The 19,354-nt window shown below is 37.5% G+C and overlaps 1 protein-coding gene across 1 annotated transcript in view; it reads left to right on the top strand.

The window, feature by feature from the left end:
* Positions 1 to 19,354, top strand: part of LOC102021746 (leucine-rich repeat-containing protein 9) — a 96,958-nt gene that overhangs the window by 8,021 nt on the left and 69,583 nt on the right. The window contains exons 4-10 of the mRNA XM_013522015.1: positions 3,372 to 3,512; positions 4,047 to 4,110; positions 4,407 to 4,477; positions 6,081 to 6,263; positions 13,758 to 13,913; positions 16,624 to 16,820; positions 17,711 to 17,842. Coding sequence (XP_013377469.1) covers positions 3,372 to 3,512; positions 4,047 to 4,110; positions 4,407 to 4,477; positions 6,081 to 6,263; positions 13,758 to 13,913; positions 16,624 to 16,820; positions 17,711 to 17,842 — 944 coding nt within the window. The remainder of the gene's footprint in view (positions 1 to 3,371; positions 3,513 to 4,046; positions 4,111 to 4,406; positions 4,478 to 6,080; positions 6,264 to 13,757; positions 13,914 to 16,623; positions 16,821 to 17,710; positions 17,843 to 19,354) is intronic.

Genomic DNA, 19,354 nt, shown 5'->3' with positions numbered 1-19,354 from the left:
TCTTCTGTGACCCATTGGTTGTTCACGAGGTTGTTGTTTAATTTCCAAGTGTTTATGGAGTTTTTGGAGTTCCTTTTGTCATTAATTTCCAGTCTCATTGCACTGTGGTCAGATAATATGCACGGGATAATTTCATTTCTTTTGCATTTAGGTAGTTATGCTCTGTGGGCTAGAATGTGGTCTGTTTTCAAGAAAGTCCCATGTGCAGCTGAGAAAAATATGTATCCTGATGTGGTGGGGTGGGATACTCTGTATACATCTACTAAGTCCATTTGTTCACAGCTTTGGTTCAGCTCTGTTATATCCTTGCTGATTTTTTGTCCAGTTGACCAATTTCTTTGTGTCAATGGGGTATTGAGGTCCCCTATTACAATAGTGTTATTAATTGTATGAGTTTTCATGTCTGTTAAGATTTGTCTTATATAGTTTGGTGCTCCAATATTTGGTGCATACATGTTTGTGATTGTTATCTCATCCTCTTGCAGTTTTCCCCTCACAAGTATGTAGTGACCTTCTTTATCTCTTTTGATTGTTGTTCATTTGAAGTTTACATTGTCTACAAACATAATAGCTCCACCTGCTTTTATCTGGATTCCTCTTGCATGGAGGGTTGTTTTCCATCCTTTGACTTTCAGTCTATGGATTTCCTTTTGAGTAAAATGTGTTTCCTTTATATAGCATATCATTTTATTTTGTTTCTTAATCCACTCTGCCAGTCTGTTTCTTTTGACTGGTGCATTTAGTCCATTTACATTTATGGTTATAACTGATATGTGTTCACTTAGCATTGTCATGTTATTTACTTGCTCTTGGTTTCCTACTTTTTCTACCTGTTTCTACCTGTTAATTGCTTGCTCTTCTTGAGGGTTCCTTTCTATTGCTGTTCTTGAAATTGCAGTCATGTTTTTCTCTGTCTAGAATATCTTATAGTACTCTTTGCTGCAATGATTTGGCACTCATGAAGTTCTTCAGTTGTTCTTTGTCGTGGAAATATTTTATTTCTCTCTGAATTTGAAGGAAAGTTTGGCAGGGTATATCAGTCTTGGTTGGAGACTGTTTTCTCTCAGGACCTGTAGTACTTCACTCCAAGTTCTTCTCAATTGGATGGTTTGTGCTGAGAAGTCTGCTGTGATTCTGGTGGGCTTTCCTTTATAGGTAATCTGTTTCTTTTCTCTAGCAGCTTTTAATGTTCTGTTCTTTTGCTGGAGATCTGGGATCTTGACTATTGTATGGCAGTGTGTAGTTTTATTTTGGTTATGGTCAGTTGGAGTTCTATATGCCTCATTTATGTGTATGTCAGGTTCTGTTTCCATGCTTGGGAAATTTTCTGCTATTATTTCTGTAACTATTCTTTTTATGTCAGTTGTGTTGCCTCCTGCTGTTTCATTGAGTCCTGTCAGTCATACATTGTTTCTCTTTGCCTCGTCTTGCAGCTGTTGAATTGGTTTTTCCCAGTTCCTTGTTGATTTTAAGAGATCCTTTCTTTCACGATTGCTAGCTGCCATGCTGTCTTGAAAATCTGAAATTCTATCTTCAGCTTCATTCAAGCAATTTTAGCAGCTTTCAATGGAGGCTTTGATTTCCTGGATATCTCTTTGAATCTGCTTCATGTGTTGTAATTCATTTCTGTATTTTTCATTTAATGTTTCTGTCCATTGTCTCTGTTCATCTATTTTTTATATGTTTCTTCTTTAGATGTGTAGAGCAATTCTTTCATTATTATTGTTGTTTCATTTTTTACCTGAGTGATTATTTCTGATCTGATCACTTCTATGGCTTGATGGAGTTGTTTCTTCATTTCTATTGTAATCATTTCAGCAATTTCAGGAGTGTGTTTACCAAGTTCTCCTATGTCAGTCTCTCCTGGACTTGTTCTGAGAGGAATGGAGTTCTGAGATTGCATTTTAGTCTTTTGTCATGTTTGATGTTGGTAGTAAAGTGCTCGGTCCCTTTCTTCCCTGTCAGCCCAGAAAAGATCACTAACCTCCCTAATTTTCCTGGTGGTCAAACTTGCCCCACAGTGGCCACTGGGGTGTGCTGCTTAGTCTGGGTTCTTCCAGCAGATGGTGAAGTTTACCTAGTTCTCCCAGGTCTCAGACACCAATCACAATGTTGTCAGGTCACAGACAATCTGATCCAGTGTCCCCTATTAGCTCAGGGCACAAGTATGAACCAGAAGTGGTCTGCACTGGTGGCATGTTCACAGATCACTTGGTCCCGTGACTCCCGGAAGTTCAGGGTGATTGTAGAGCCCAGACATGGACTGCAGGGTTTGCAGTGTGTGGACTGCCTGATTCTGTGTCTGCAGGCCTTTCACTGCAAGCACAGGAGCCAGAGGTGGGCTGCGCTGGCAGTGATCACAGACTGCTTGTTTCTGTGCTCCTGCGCAGACACAAACTCTGGAGCCCAGACACGAATCATGGCTTCAGCAGTTTCATGGACTTTTTCTGGGGCTTCACATGTCCCTGGACATGCATGGGGGTGCCCCTCACAAACCCAGTGTTAGCGGGTTTGTGGATCCCTTGAGACAGTCTCCTGTGTGTCCCGGGTGCATGGAGGGCAGAGACACAGACTGCAATGGTGGCAGCCTTATAGGATGCCTGCTCTGTTCCCAGGAAGTAGATGGGGGCACTACCTGGTTCTCATGGTGTTCAGCTGTGAACTGTGGTGTGAGCGGATCATTGGCCTCCTGATTCTGTGCCTGCTGGCCATTTGCAGCATGCACAGGCCCCACACACAGGCTATGCTGGCAGAGAGCAGAATCCACCTGCTTCCACACGCCCGCCCAGGTGCAAACCGTAGAACCCAGCTGCATATCATGGCTTCAGCAGTTTCCTGGGCCACCTGCTCTGGAGCTTCACATGTCTCTGGGCATGCACGGGGTGCCCCTCACAAACCCTGGTGTTAGTGGGTTTGTGGGTCCCTTGAGACAGTCTCCTGTGTGTCCCGGGCACACGGAGGACAGAGACACAGACTGCAATGGTGGCAGCCTTCTGGGCTCACTCAGTATTATTTTAAAGAAAATTATCAGCTTTATGAAATACTTTGTAAATATTATGTATTATAATTTGAAAGGTCATGAAAATATAGTCTTAAGTTTTTAAAAAAATCAAAAATATTTTACATGTTCTGATTATATATATAAAATAGAGTTGATTAAAATTTAAAGAAAATATGTAAAATTAAATATAGTTGTATTTTGGGGTGGAGGGATTATATATTCCCTCTAAAAATATTAGCACATTTTGCTGGGTATTGATTTTGCAATGAAATGTAATATTTAAAAGAAAATGTACTTAGAAACCAACTTTATTAGAAGGGTTAGTGACAAAATATAAGCTAACACTATTAAATCTCTTTTATTAAAATAGAAAATTGGAGGTCTTCAACAATGTAGAAATTTGAAAAAACTATATTTATATTATAATAAAATTTCCAAAATTGAAAATTTGGAGAAATTAACCAGATTGGAGGTTCTTTGGCTGAACCATAATACTATTAAAAATATTGAGGTAAGATCATTTCAATGACTTGTATATAAAGCTATTTATTACTGTGTGTTTAAATCACAGTATCTGAGATTATAATTTGGTTAAAAGGCCAAAATATTGGTGACTAGTTATTACTGTCAAAAAAACAACATGTGTATAGCATTTTATCATGTACCAGGAGCTTCACATACATCATCTTGCCTTCTCACAGGCCTGAGAGGTAAGGTGTTGTTATTACTTCTTCAAAGATATTTCTAAGAAAGAGGTTCAGAAAAGTTAAAATACTTGCCTAAGATCACAAACATCTGTGCGATGTGTTTTTCTTCCACCCCCCACCTGTTCCTCTTCTCCTCTGTGCTCCCCTTCTTCAATAACTGGAGATTCCAGCTGGGAGAAATAAAAGATAGCTTTACTCAGTACATACTGCCTTCTGTGCTTGCGAGGCACACAGCACTCATGCTCACAGCCCCTCTACTAACCAGATTGATCCAAGATGCCATGTAAATGTATGTTTTAATCACTCTTTTGTACATGGTATGTCGTCTAAATTTTTAGGGCTTGCAGACTTTGAAGAATTTAAATGATCTCAACCTTGCAGGAAATATGATAAGCAGAATTGGTATGTACTGTATCATTTGAAATCTGAGATAATACTACAATCATTTTTATCAGTATGAAAAATATATACTTAGCTGTCTTTAGATTATTTGTATGTCATCTTTGCAAAGCATTTCTAAACCTATGATTATAGGATGTGATGATATCTGTTCAACAGTGCTTCGTAATTATAAATGGCACCATTAATCTTGTTTATATGCAAGAATTGACCATATATAACTCAGAATTATCATAGGATATGAACAAGAGGTACAACAAAGAATTTAATTTTCTTTTATCTTATTTTTTCAATTAAAGGGCGATGTCTTGATGCCAATGAACAACTGGAAAGATTAAACCTTTCTGGTAATCAAATATGTTCTTTCAAGGTATGTTTAAGTGGAATGACTCATTTTCATTTATCAACATGAATCATGAACCATGTTATTGAAGACACAGTCCCCTTTTTAGGGAAAATATCATTATTTTTGGATACATACATACCATATACATACGGTATATATATTTGTATACATACAGTTTGCTTCAGGAAATTTGAGAGCCAAATAATTGAGCCTTAATGATCTTTCACTACTAAAACCAAGCAAATAAATATTTAGTAGGCTCATAGGGTGTCATTTTCTCCTAATTTTCTTCCCATCATTCTCCCTATATCTCATAAGGTTTTGGAGTCTCACCCTCTGCTAGCATCTAAAAAATTTTCTACCCCTAGTCAGTCCTGGGATCTTTTCTCATTTCTATGTGCATTCATTCTCTAAATCTCATCACATCATATGACTTGTATCTACTGTTTTCTTCCAACTTAGTACCTGTACTTTCTCTTTAAAGTCATATATGTCTCCTGTCCTACCTCAAGCTGATTTTCCCTCCACTAAACCTTCTTCTTTTGCAGCCTTCCCCACTTCTCTAAATGACATTTCATTTCTGCCATAACTGTGTTTGACTCCTCTTAGCCCTTCATCTCCATATCCAGTCCATCAGCAAATGCTGTTGGCTCCCTCTTCAGAATATGTCCAGAGTCTGCCCATTCCCTGCACCACATCCCTACCAACCTGGTTCCATTGCCAAGGGGGAAAAGCTCCCCATGAGCTCTCCCTCTGTTTTTTTTTTTTTTTCTCTTTCAATCTGTTCTTCACACAGCAGCTTGACCTTTAAAATATGTCAGATCACATCGTTCTTCTATTCCAGCCCTCCCTCAGCTTGTCATCTCTCACAGTAACAGATACTTCTTATAATGGCTCATGAAACTCAACACAACCTTACCCGCCTTTCCACTGTTACTCTGACCACAGCTTCTACCATCTCTCCTTTGTTTATTCTCTTCTGGTCACAATAATCTGTTTCCCGAATATACCTAATACATGCTCAACTTTGGCCTTTGCACTTGCTGGAATATTCTTCCCCTTCATAATCTTCTATCCTGCATGGCTCATTCACCTTTTTACTTAAATCTGAGATTGTTCTAGATTTTTTATTAGTACATGTTTGCAATAGAGAAGAGTGATGTTAATTTTGGGGGCTTGATACATGCATATAACGTATCTTGATCATTTTCAGTCCTTCACCCTTTCTCCTTTTCTCCCCCACTTTCTGGTCCCCTTCCCCATCTTCAAGAGTTTGCTTTCTAGTTTCCTATCTAGACTTTTATTTTTAACTTTTCGTTTCACTCTAAAAACATACTATCCTAGTAGTGATGGAATAACTTCTGTGCCTACCTGGAATGCATGGGTTAGTACATGTATAAAGCATACAGTTGTGTAGAATGTGATATTTAATTATTGTTGATCCTCTCTTTAGGAATTTAATATATGCCTTTTACTAGAAGGAAGCATTTTACCATCTACATTAATGTGTTTAAGTATGCAATTACAATGTATTATATTAGACCATGGGTGATTTTAAGTGTTCAAACGTCTCCTCTATAGATGAGCACTCACAATTAATTGAACATTGTCATTGCTGTTGTTTTAGGACCTCACTAACTTAACCAGGCTGCCTTCCTTAAAAGACTTGTGTTTGAATGATTCTCAGTATAAATCCAACCCGGTTTGTCAGCTGTGTAACTATTCTACACATGTGTTATATCATTTGCCTTGCCTTCAGAGATTGGACACATTTGATGTGTCAGCAAAGCAAATCAAGGAACTGGCAGATGTAAGTGTACTTCTAATCAGATATCTGTGACTTCAGTTTGGTTAATTAACTGCTTCATTCTGTCCACCTATGGTAGGTAGGATTATCCATTCAATTCTTCTCCTTCTTTTTTTTTAATCCAGTCAACTCTTGCCTCCAGCTCCATTTTACTTTTGCCCAGTGATCAGGATATTTCACATAAAAATATACCAATGATAATGTTATTACTAGAGTTGCTGATAATACTAGAAAGTGAAATAACTGATACTGAGTTTATATTGTTTGTCACCTATACAAAACTTAAAAAAAGAAATCTTAAGAATTATCAAAGTTAAAACTAACCAAACTAGTGCTACATATACAAAATTAAAGCTTAAATAAAGGTAGAAATGTAACAAATAACCACCTATAATCTTGAATGTTTTGTATCAAGATTAGAAAATATCCATGGTTGATGGTAGTATGCCAAAAATTAGGTAGATTTTAATCTAATTAAGGATGGCTTGAAATCCACAGGAAGTATAATGGATCTGCCTCCACACACTACCATGACATCTCTGAACTTGTGAAGAGAGTGGCTGTTGGGTTTCCACTGGCAGTGAACCTTCCAGTAAGGGAGCTGCTTTTTCATGTCTCTGAAGGAACTGCAATTTCATAACGGAGTTAATGAGATTTCTCCATACCTTTTAATAGTCCTTTTGTATTATATTTCTTCCTCTCTTTCCCAGTCCAGTGTCACTCTCCTTGCCCTTTTATTTGTTCTTTCAGATGATCACCAGTAAATAGTTCTTGAGAATCCTGAATGTTCCAAGCACACAACAGACTCTTACTACCTTGTCTTTGTGGCTCATCCATCACCTCAGCATAGATAAAGGATGTCTTTATCCATTTGTCTTAACTTGTCTTCTTTTGCTAGCTCAAGGATTTATTCTTAAATTCCATTCTGTCTTCACTTTTCTAAGATTTAGATTATTCTCGTCTCCATTTTCAATATAAGAAATAAACTATCTTTCAATAGCGACTAAGCAAAAGGTTAGTGCTCTTGCCTACTGGCAGACTTCAGTCATTGGGGGTCCAGGGAAGAATGTCTTCTCCAATAATGCTAAGTGAAAATTGACAGCACAACTTCACATTCATAGTCATATTTTAAAATTTTCTAGTGTTATTTTTGCAGTTTTATATCCAGCAGAGATTCTGCAAAGTGAACACAGTGAGTATGCTCTACAAAATTAGTTGACTGACTCATTCATCAACCCAGTAATTGTGACCCTGTTAGAGATGAGTGCCCAGCCAATCTCTGTTTTCATGGAGATTTTTTTTTTGATGGGATGGGAACAGCTAATATGGAGCTAGATGAGTAAACAGCTACCATGTGAAACAATGATAAAAGCTGTGGAGAAAGTAAAACAAGGGAGCTTGAAGTGGATGGTTGGTAGAGTAGAGGAAGGGCTGTTGTTATTTTATATAGAATTATTAGGAAAGGATTTGCTGATAGGGTGACATTTGAGAACACACCAAAGGGAGTGAGGGAACAAGCCATCAGGGATCAACAAGTGCGCAGACCCTGAGGCAGGGGCATGCCTCTATGTATTTGAAGAACAACAAAGAAGGGAGTATGGCTGAAGTTAAGTATGTGATGGAAAGAGAAGTAAGAAATGAAGACAGCAGTGCTGGGGAAAGATGACGTGAGACTCTGTAGAATGTTGAAGTCCTTTGGTTTTCACTGAGAGTGAGATGGGAGCCATTGGAAATTTTTGAGCAGAAGAGGATCAAAATGTCTTACCTTTTAGTGGGATCTTTTTGGAAATGAATTCTAGGCTTAGGAGATTATTCCAGTAATTTAGATAAGAGATGTGAATCCTTTGATACAAGGTGTTAACGTAGAAAGAGGTAAGAAGTAGTCAAATTCTGATGGTAGTGACAAGGTGTAACCAATTTGGATTTGGTGATGAATTGTGTATGAGGTAGAAAACAAAGAATTGGAGAATGCAGTAGTACTTTGGTTCACAAACTTAATTTGTTCTGTAATTTTGGAAAAGATGGCCACATTTGTGTTTCTATGGGCAAGATGACTGCCGTCATGTTTGTCACCGGATGCAGAGTTTGTAAACAAAAACAAAATTTTGCCAAATACTTCTGTTTGTGAACCAGATTGTTTACAAACAAAAGCGTTCATAAATCAAGGTACCACTGTAATTCCAAATTACTAGCTTAAGCAATTAAAAGAGTAATTTGTTATTTGATTAGATAAGGAAGAGTATGGAAGGGAATAGGTTGAGAAGGAAGACTCACAATTTAACATTAGGTAAAGTTTGAATGCTGTTTGAATATCTAACTGAATATGTTCAATAAGTGATTGGATATGTGAATCTGCTGTTGAAGAGTGTTTCTCAGGTTGGAGATATAAATAGGAGAATTGCAAGCAGAAAGGTAGTACTTAAAGCCATGGACTGGATGAATCAGAAGGGAATGGTGTAGATGGGTAGTGTGTTACTTGGGGGTTAAATGTTGAGGAGAAGAGAGGAAGGAACCTTCAGAGGAGACTGAGGAGGAGAACTAACAGATAGGCTTGTCTTATGTCTTTGTCACTTTCTCATCATTTAGAAAGCACACTTCACACCTTCACCATAAAGGAGAGATTTATTTTAGCTCACAGTTTCACAGATCTCATTCATGCATAGTCGGCTAGCTGTAGTGTTAAAGTATGTGTCAGAAGAGCCTCGTGGAGGAAAGCTGCTCACAGAATGGCAACCAGGAAGAATAAGAAGAAGGAGGAGAAGGAAAGGAGGAGGAGGAGGAGGAGGAAGAAGAGGAGGAGAAGCCAGGAAGGAGATGTACATTTCCAAGTCATTCTCTTAGTATTCTTCCAATCAGGCCCTACCTTATAACAGCACATTTAACACATTCAGTATAACACCATGATCCATTCATCATCCAAACATATGAGGCTTTTGAGGGACACTTCAGATCTAAACCATAACATTCTGCCCAGCCACCAAAAGACTCATGTGCATCTCTTTATACAAAATGCCTTTAGTTCATCTAAAAAGTTGCCAAAATTTTAATAGTTCCAGCAGTGCTGAAAAGTCCAAGTCCAAAGTCTCCCCTGAGATTCAAGGCAACCTCTATGTTGCCCCTGTAAAAATCATAAAGAAAGGCAAACATTTTGAACATACAATGGCATCAGGTAAATATTCCATTCCAAAAAGGAGAAATAGGGAGATAGAAGGGAATTCTACCAAAGCAAGACCAAAACCCAGCAGGACAATTGCTAAATTCTGTAGCTCCTTGTCTTGGTTACTTTTTCTAATTCCTGAGACAAAACACGTGACACCCAAAATTAAAGAAGGTAAGGTTTATTTAGCTCATAGTTTGTGGAGCTTTGAGACCATAATCAGAGACTCCAAAACTGGTGGCATGGTACAGGGCAACAGTGGCAGAAGACAGCAAAAGCAGCAAAAGGGAGGGGCAAAGCTTTTCCTCCCTTATATTGGAAGCAAGCTATCCCCTGTAGGGTAGCACTCACACCAACTTCAGGCCCTCCTCTTGCACATGATGAGGATGTTTAAGAAGTGAGAACCCCGGCCCCCTGCTGAGTCACTTAGTTAAACTTCTTATGTTGACACAGTATATCAACCATTTCAATCCACTCCTTGTCAACTTGGCAGTCAGACATTTCTTTAAATCATTTTCCAGATACAAAGACATTCTTATTCTTGTCAGTTCATAACTTGAACATTATAGCACAGGATTAATAATCCTTAAGAACCAATATTAAGTCTGTCAACATTATATTACATTAGAACCATAACATTCTGCCCCTGGTCCCCTAAAGACTCATGCACATTCTTTTATGCAAAGACATTTAGTACATCTGCTTTCTTTTTGGCCAAACTCTCAATATTTTAAATCATTTTAAATCAATCTCTTTGCTCTTAATTTGCAACATAAATCTGGCTAAAATCTCCCAACAGTAGTCATGCCACCACCTCTACATTTGACTGCCTTGAAATTTCATCTAACAGTTTAATTAATCTGCTGCCCTTAATTTCACTCACAGGCAAAGTCTCTAGACAGGAGCAAAATGCAGACAAACTTTCTGCCAAGCCATAACACACATCATCTGGAGTCCAATAACCAATGCAGTCCTTCTTCCCATTGGAAACCTCCTGAACCTTGTCTTTACCAGCAGGATTTCTACCAGCCTTCTTGTCTTCTGAACTCTGACGAGAATCTCCCATACAGAACAGCCTAAGTCACTCCAGTACTACTCTTTCAGGCAATATTGCCAAACTGTTCCAAACACTTCCCACAAAGCCATTCCCAAAGACTCTTGAACCACATGGTTAGGTATAGTCAGAGCAATGACAGCACTCCTGGTACCACATTTTGTCTTGGTTACTTTTCTCTTGTTGCTTTTTTTGTCTTCTGCTGCCTTGAACTGTTCCCCCTCACCATGCCACCCTGCCTTAGAGCCAACTGATTACACACTGAAACCTCCTTAAACTGTGAACTAAATGAATCTTTTCTTCCTTAATTTTGGGTATTGGGTATTTTGTCTCAGTAATGAAAGCAAAGTAACCAAGACAGTCCTTGTCTAGTACCTGGAGTATTTTGTGGCAAGATGTAAGTTCCAAAGAGTATGGATGGCTCTGCACCTATGGCATTGTTGGGTGGAGGTTTTGTTTTTTTGTACTGAGAATTGAATTCAGGGCCTCATGCTTGCCAGGAAGGTGCTGTGTAGCTTTAGTCTTATAGCCTTACACACTGCACTCACAGGGGCACTGCCTGGCCTCCTGGGCCTTCTTCTAAAATCTGGGTGGAAGCCTTCCGGACCCCACAACTTTTTTTTTTAATTTTAAAAGTAAAAGAAGCAAAACATTAACAAACAGACAACCATTTACAAAATAGCAAAACAACAATACAAACAATACAGAGTTACAAACAAAGTGGTAGGAAATTAACAATGCTTGTTGTATTACATATTGATATCTTCAAAGTGGTTTCTCATGAAAACAAATAGAGACATGCAATATTGATCAATTAAGGAATCATTAACTGTTTCTTTCAGCAAAGAAATAGAAGACAGTAGTTCAACTATGTTAACTATCCTATATATATATATACATACAAAATTTCTCCTTCTTTACCTTCTCTTTTCCCACATCCCAGTTGCCCTTTACCCCAAAGATATTCAATAAAATACTAGCAAATAGAATGCAGCAGATCATCGGACCCCACAACTCTTGCATTCTGCATGCGAATAAAACCAGAACCATGTGGATGATGCTAAGGCCTACCACTACATTAAGCAATAGCCAGGCCCCTTTGGACCATGACTGCAGAGGCCTCCTAGTACATGGATGGCTGTGAAGGAAATCCCTGGGAACCAATCCTTCTCAAGCAGGGTGCCCTCAGCCTTTCTTCTCAGTCTTTCAAAGGAGTTTACCTTTACCCTTTTAAATGCTTGAGCTTTCAGAGGGTAGGGTCTTGCTCATTCCTGAAATGCCCTGTAAGCATCTTTCCTATTGTCCAGATGTAAAGTACTTGGCTTCTTTTAAATGCTAATATTTTTTAGCAAAGCTCTCCAAGGCCCCAACTTTGTTGCTTCCTTTCTGGGGAAACTGCAAACTCTTCAAGGTACTTAGCTCTCTGGTCTTTGCTCCTGATTTTCATTATAAATCTGGCTAAAAGCTGCCAATGGTACTCTTGTTACAGCCTGAAGGTTGGGCTGCCTTGAAAATTTTCTCTGCCAAGATAATTAGTCCACCACCTTTAATCTTAGTCTCCCACAAAGTCTCAAGATATGCCAAAATGTAGACAGATATTCTGCCAGAGCATAACACATATGGCCTCTAGCCCAACTGTCAATGAATTCCTTGTTCCCAGTTAAAACCTGCTTCTGGTCTTTACCACATCTACATTTCTCTGGGTATTCTGGTCTCCTGAGCTCCAAATAGAATCTCACATCAAGTTTGGCTTACATCAGTATCAGAATTCTGTAGTCTGTATCTTTTTAAGTGCCTCACACAAGCCAGTTCCAAAGGTGTCTGAACCACGTGGTCATTTGTAGTCACAGCAACCACGCCACTTCTCTGGTATCAAAATCTGTCTTACTCACTTTCCTCATTGCTTAGACAAAATACTCTACACCTGAAACTTAAAATATGAGTTCCAGAGGTCTCAGTCCATGCCTAGTTGGTGAGCTCTAAGGGAAAAACTGTGGTGAAAGAGCCTGGCAGAGGAAAGCTGATCACATCATGGCAGGTCAGGCAGAGATAGCAAAGAGAGGAACCAAGGAGGAAGACATACAGTTGTAGGTCATGGTCCCAGTGACCCACCTCAAACCAGGTCCCCACTCCCAACAGCACAATTAGTATATTCAGTATAGTGCCCCCATGAGCCAGTCCCCATCCAAACACATGAGGCTTGTAGAGGATGCTCCAGATCTAAACCATACCGCTTGTATAGGTCAGGAGTAATATAAATGACAAATAAGGAATTGTTACACAGTGTCTGACATCTTAAATTATACCAGCATGCTCAGAAAACAATTTTTTCTAGACAATTTTTTTTCCAGAACAATTTTTGTCTTGTTATTAATGTCTTATTTTTGGCAGAGGAATTTAGTTATTTCAGTTCCACAGCTTCCTAATGTTTGTGAATAAAGGAATTCTTTTGGCCTGTTCAACATACCATGTATTTATTTTTATTATGTCTTTTATGCTAATAATTTTGTTTGAAGCTAAGTTATATACAGTGGCACCTCAGTTCATGAATGTTTTTGTTTGCAAACAGTTTGGCTCACAAACAGAAGCATTTGGCAAAATTTTGTTTCTGTTTCTGAACTCTGCATTGAGTGATGAATGTGACTGTGGCCGTGTCTTTTGTATGAACATCAATGTGGCCATTTTGCCCCAGAATTGTGGAAAGAATTAAGTTCATGAACTAGGGTACTATGTTTATACTACATAACATATCAAAAGAGCTTGTAGCCATAGAAAATGTGTGTATAACATGTATAAGCTTTCCAAGTTCTTTGAGATATAAATGTCTTAATAAAGAGAAACTCCTTCATTATTTCAGGTAAATGGCTGATGAGGTCACATTTTTATAGCACAGCTGATTACTTTATACTATCCTCAGTTATTTTTGATTGATACCACTGTCCTATGCACCACTTAGGTAACATATTAGTAATACTGTCTCACTAGCTAAATAATACTCCTCTATAAATTCTGTCTTTAGTGTCTTCATGCTATCATCCTGGAAATAAATGTGAATATGTCTCACCCATAGATATTATCCACAAAGGACATCTCTGAAATTGTATGCTTTGCATATTAAATTTAAGTAGAGAACTCTGTAAGCCACGGTCCCTCCAGCTATCATCATAATTTGTTACCAAGCTAGAAAAACTTACCATCAGGAGGAAGAATATGTCATCCTTACATAATACCACTCGTATTGCCTATGACTTCTTTTACTTAATCTTGTTTTGTTTCCTACTTTTAGACCACAGCAATTAAAAAAATAATGTATTACAATATGCGTATAAAAACTGTTCAGAGGCATCTTAATGAAGATCTTGAAAAATTAAATGATAGAAAATGCAAATTACAGAAGTTGCCAGAAGAACAAATAAAATTACTCAGCTTTGTGGGAAAAAATGTAAGATTTAATAATGTAAAACTTCAGTCATTAAATCTTTTTAAAAACTGTCAGATAAGGTAGCAAAATCTTTTAAGTTTATATATGTATACATCTAATACTGAATTTCAATTCAACTTTACCCTAAAAATGTTTTGATTCCAGGTATTTAAGCTGCATTCTGTTGCTAGAAATCCTCAATTCAAAACCATGACAGACTTACATATTTGTGAAATTTTTAGAAACTCTGTGTTTCAGTATAACTCATAGTTACAGAGATCCATTGTATGTAGTTCAGCTGTATTTTTATTGGGTACCAGCAGACTGTGCTTAAAATACATTTTCTTGTTTAAAGTGTTAATATATCCCTTTACTAATATTGTTAAAAGGGTACAGTGAAGTGGGAACTTTGAATCAGGATATACCTGATGTGCTTTTTATTTAAAATAAATTGGATTTCCTTTATTAAAAGTAGATCCTGAAAATTAAAGATTATTTACCTCAAAACAAATTCTTATGTACATACAACTTTATTTTTAAAAAGTATGAAGAAACAATTGGTTATTCAATAAATCACATTATAAAAAATAGCCAAACTATTTAAAAGTAGGGGAGTTGAGTCCTCATTTACGTTATACCAAAACTAAATACCAGTAGGTAAAAAAGAATTAAATGTGCATAATAAAAGCATGAAAAAGTCAAGAATAAACATATAAATACATTTGACTGATCTCAGCTTGCCAAATAAAATATGAGAAATCACAAAGAACAAAATACAGATTTAACTGCAAAAAAGCAAAATGATTTTGTGCTAAAAAATATTGTTAATAAAAGTAAACAACAAATGACAATCTGAAAAAAAAAAAAAGGTTTTCAGCAAAAATGAGGGACCACAGATTTTTATCCTTAGTATAATATGTACTAGTACTTTTAAATGATGCAAGATGAAAAGTAAATATCCAAATAGAAAAAGGGAGCAAAGTACATAAAATAGCACTTTATAAAAAAAAGGTGACCAGTAAACTACTTGAAGGAGCAGCTCAGTTGTTAATTTTCAGATGTTAACTAAGATATCAAGAAACTATTTTCACTTATCAGCTATCAAATCACAAATGCGTAGCAGTGCACAGGCAGTGCCCATGGCAGTGAAATGAATATGACACACTGGCTGCCAGTGAAGGGAGCCTTAAGGATGCTCAAAGCCCTTGAGTTAGTGAGGGCACATGCAGCATTCTACTTTCTGGTTACTCACCACTGCACTATTAGTAATTTACTCCTAACACTCCAGTCTAAGTTGATTCACCACTGCACTATTAATAACAAGAAAAAAAAAATGGAACTACCTCAATGTTTAACAGGAGTTCACTTTTCTGACAGAGCAGTCGATAGTAAAAACCAAGGCTTTGAAATGTATTTAATACTTTTTCAAACTGAGGTTTTAATTATTATAATCAGAAAAACATTAAAGTAAAATATTAATAAATTATTTGAATAAAAACCACAGGAGACCAGTACATGAAATCCATTTTGCCATTTCCATATGTAAAACAGGTTGAGTATCTTACCTATAATGCTTAGTACCAAAAATATTTCAGAATTTAGAATTTTTCAGATTTTTGGAATATTTACATATTAATTGGCTAATCATTCCTTACCTGAAATCTGATATGTATCAAGAAGTTCTGGGTTGTGGGCCATTTCATATCTTGCATTTTCAGATTAAAGATTATCACCTTGCATTAAATAAAATCTGCAATTATAAAAAATGGCATAGATTATGTAAACTATAAACATTTTTATAAATAGGCTCAATTTATTTTTTAACCAATATAGCTCTACATAGGTATTTTACTGAGGAAATACAGATAATTAGTATATTTCTATTCATACGCTTTCTGTACAATACAATTTCTTTTAAAATCCTACAAGATTAAGATTACAGTGAGGGAAATAAGGTTCTTGCCTTGGGCCCCAAATTTAAGGGAATGTCCAAAACCTCAGTAATCCAGCTAAATAATATTTTATGCCGTATTTTAAAATATCCAAGCATCTCAGTCACTTTCTCATTGCTGAGACACAGCACCCAACACTTGTGGTGCACAGGAGGAGAGCTTCATTTTGGCTCACGGTTTTGAAGTTTCATTCCTTGCACTGACTTGAGCCTTAGAGGAGACCCAGGCAAAGGTTAATGTGTACCCCTAGGTACAAGCTTTGCTTTATTTTTTGTCATGAACTTTCTCCCAGAACACCACGCACACCGCAGAGTACATGCACAGTTGTCTGGAACCATGTGAAAACAAGTTCATATTTATGTTGAAAAAACATTGACAAGTGAGTGTATAAAAATATCACAACTTTATTTTTAAAGTTTAAGTATTTCATTTACATCACAGCTGGCATTTATTTTAAACTTACTTTAGCTTTAATATAAGCAAACATCAAATTTCAAGACCAACTTCTTTGCTTTTCTTATTTTGAATTGAGAGACTGCCATGTTTGAAGTTCTTAAGGCTGTCATTTGGTCAAAGGAAATTAGTTGAACATGGACCAAAGTTGAAATCATGTGCTTGGTATGCTTTTATGAAGTCTGTCCTATTTATCACCTAAATTTCTACCTTGTTAAGTTAAGTTAGCTATTTAATAGATCTCACTAAAAATTAATATCTGAATTCAGACTTTACCTTTACCATGTTTAATTTTTATTTTGTTTCTGGTGCATGGTTTTCAACAGTTGGAACGGGAGCTGGCTGAACTCAAGGGATCTGGCAAAGGGCACAGTGATAGATCTAACAACAATAAAGGAACTGAGGTTGAAAAATCAAAGAACTGTGAAACCATCGTAGAAGAACCAAGTCTTCAGCAGAAGATAATGATCAAATTAAATGCCTTAAATGAAAGGGTAGCATTCTGGAACAAAAAACTTGATGAGTATGTTTAATGAACTGTCTAGTTCAGATCTGAAGCATGAGAGGATAAGAATGTTTGGGGGTCTATCAGTTTCCTTGTGTAGGAATGGAAAGAATTACAGAATGAAGACGGGATATGTTTTCTTTAGTCCAGTTCCTAGCGCATAGTGAATGCACATCCCTGGTCACAGCTGGCCTGCAGTTTGTGGTACAGTGGTCCTTAATCAGGAGCGGTGAGCTTCCTCTGTGTGCCTTTATGTCGCATCTCTGCGTGCGAACCGCGACAGGGCACTGCTGGTGGAGGAACTCACCAAGTAGACGAGGTCCAGCAGAGTAAATCAACATCTGTCTGAATCATATAAAAGCAAGTTCACGCTCATGTTATCAACTGAAATTTAAATAAGAAGGCTTAATAGGGACTGTGAAAAATTTTTACTTACTAAGGCATTAAGTGGATAAATTAGTCTGCCCTAGAATGATGGTAACAGTAACTTTAATAACATTCTGGTGGTGGAAGGGGGTGACTCTGCGCCAGAATCTTTGCTGTGAGTGTTACTTGTATTTTACATCTAAGCCTCAGAACAGCCTTTTATGACATGGGTGCTGTTAGTATTGCCATTGTCCTGAGAAAATGGAGTCATAAAAAGGTTAAAATTGCTTAAGATCAAAAACCTGCAGCTTTAGACCCAGAATAGTCTTCTAATCTTTATATACTCTGCAGTTTAAATTTAAGGTGGCTTTAAATTGCAAAAAGCAGACTTTTACTTGGTTTAACTGTTAACAAGCTTTCTTTATTCATGGAAAAAACCAGATATATTTTAATATAAGTTAAAACCTATCATGAATTTTAATGTTGTGATGTTTCGATCACTCTAATAGCTGTACATATATATATATTTTTTTCTTCAATAGAATTGAAGCAATTTATCGATTTGAAGTAAAGCAAAAGAAGAAAAGTCATGGCTTATTGATCCCATTTTTGCTGATTGAATTGGAAACTGTGGGAAATATCCATTTTGAGCAAGGCACTAGATCTGATGACTGGTAAACTTGTTTAAAGTTTAAGTATCATTTTAAAATAACTTTATGTAATTAGCTTCATCAACCAGAATATCAATTTATAATTTTAAGATCTCACCTTTTCCAAAAATTTCTCATAAAGAATCTTAATCTAACAAAAATTGGCAGTTACCTACTTCACCACTTACACATTTCTCTGTCTACGTGGTCACTTCAGCTAATCTCAAAGACATCTTAATGATATATCACTGATCTTCACCCAGTTTTCCTTACCTAATGTCTTGGTTACTTTTCTCTCGTTGCTGAGACAAAATACCCAACACCCAAAATGAAGGAAGGAAAGGTTTATTTGGCTCACAGTTTGTGGAGGTTTCAGTCCATACTTGGTTGGCTCCGAGGCAGAAGATAGCAAAGCAACAAGAGCAAAGGGGGGAATGGCAGCCAAACAGCAAACAGCCAGAGCAAACCGGAGGAATGGCGGCAAGCAGCCTCTTTCCCTGCCTTACTTTGTAAACGGGCCATCCCCACCTAAGGGGCATGTAGCTCTCACATAATCTCCATGCCCTCCTCTTCCACAGGCTCAGGATGTATACAAAGTAAACATCCTGGCTTCCTGCTGAGTCACTTAGCCAAACCTCTAGACTCCCCAAGTTGACACAATGTTTCAACCATAACACCTAAAGAACAGAGTATCAGAAAGAAATAGTTTATAGTAAAGTATTAGTTTTCCGTATGTTTCTTCTGTTTGTTTCTGTGCTGGATGAAGCCCTGGATTCTGAATATTGGCTGAGAAGCTAAAACACAGCAGGAATACCAAAGCACAACTGACACTGCTAACATGGAAGGAAGTTTTTAGCAAGTACCACGTAGGCGTGTGGCCAAAGTGGAGCTTGCGATTTAAAACTGGCTTTGCTCAGGGTGCACACGAGCACTGAACATTAGAATGACATGAATGCCTAAACCAAGCTTTGGGGCCAGCAGCCTGTATAGACAAAAATGGAGAGAACCGTGAGAAACAAGCAGAAAACAGGATCCATGCCTTCCAGCCAAGACCCGCCTATCGGGAGAAATAGGAGATGGGTGTTTTGCCTGACTTCAGGGCATAATCCAAATCCTTAAAAAGAAAGTCTTGATGAAAGATATTATTATTTATGACTTTCACATTTCCGAAGTCATTTTCTCAAAATTGGGGAGCCTGTGGCACAGCCAGTGATCACCTGAGAGCCACAATGGGCACCTAGGTATTCTGAGGTCACCAGGAGACCCGTGGAGCTGCAAGTGGACCTGGCGTGTTGTGCTTGGCATGGAGCACAGCTTTACTGCGTTAGCCACAGTATAAATGCTGATTATTGAGGAGCGGAATGCAAACTTTGCATTAACTTTTTAGAAAAAAAAATAAGATTGTTAGAGGTAACTTTAAACCACGCCCCCAGATTTCCTTTAGAGGTAGCTTCTTACTGTTGAGTGAGTAAAAGCTTCTCAGAGGTCTTGGGGCACACTTCCCAAGGGAGAAAGAGACTTGTAAAAATTTTCCTT

The sequence above is a fragment of the Chinchilla lanigera genome, unplaced genomic scaffold (assembly GCF_000276665.1).
Source record: "Chinchilla lanigera isolate Chin_1 unplaced genomic scaffold, ChiLan1.0 scaffold00065, whole genome shotgun sequence".
Taxonomy (NCBI): domain Eukaryota; kingdom Metazoa; phylum Chordata; class Mammalia; order Rodentia; family Chinchillidae; genus Chinchilla; species Chinchilla lanigera.
The sequence above is the reverse complement of the archived record's forward strand: the minus strand, read 5'-3'. Positions and strand labels throughout refer to the sequence as shown.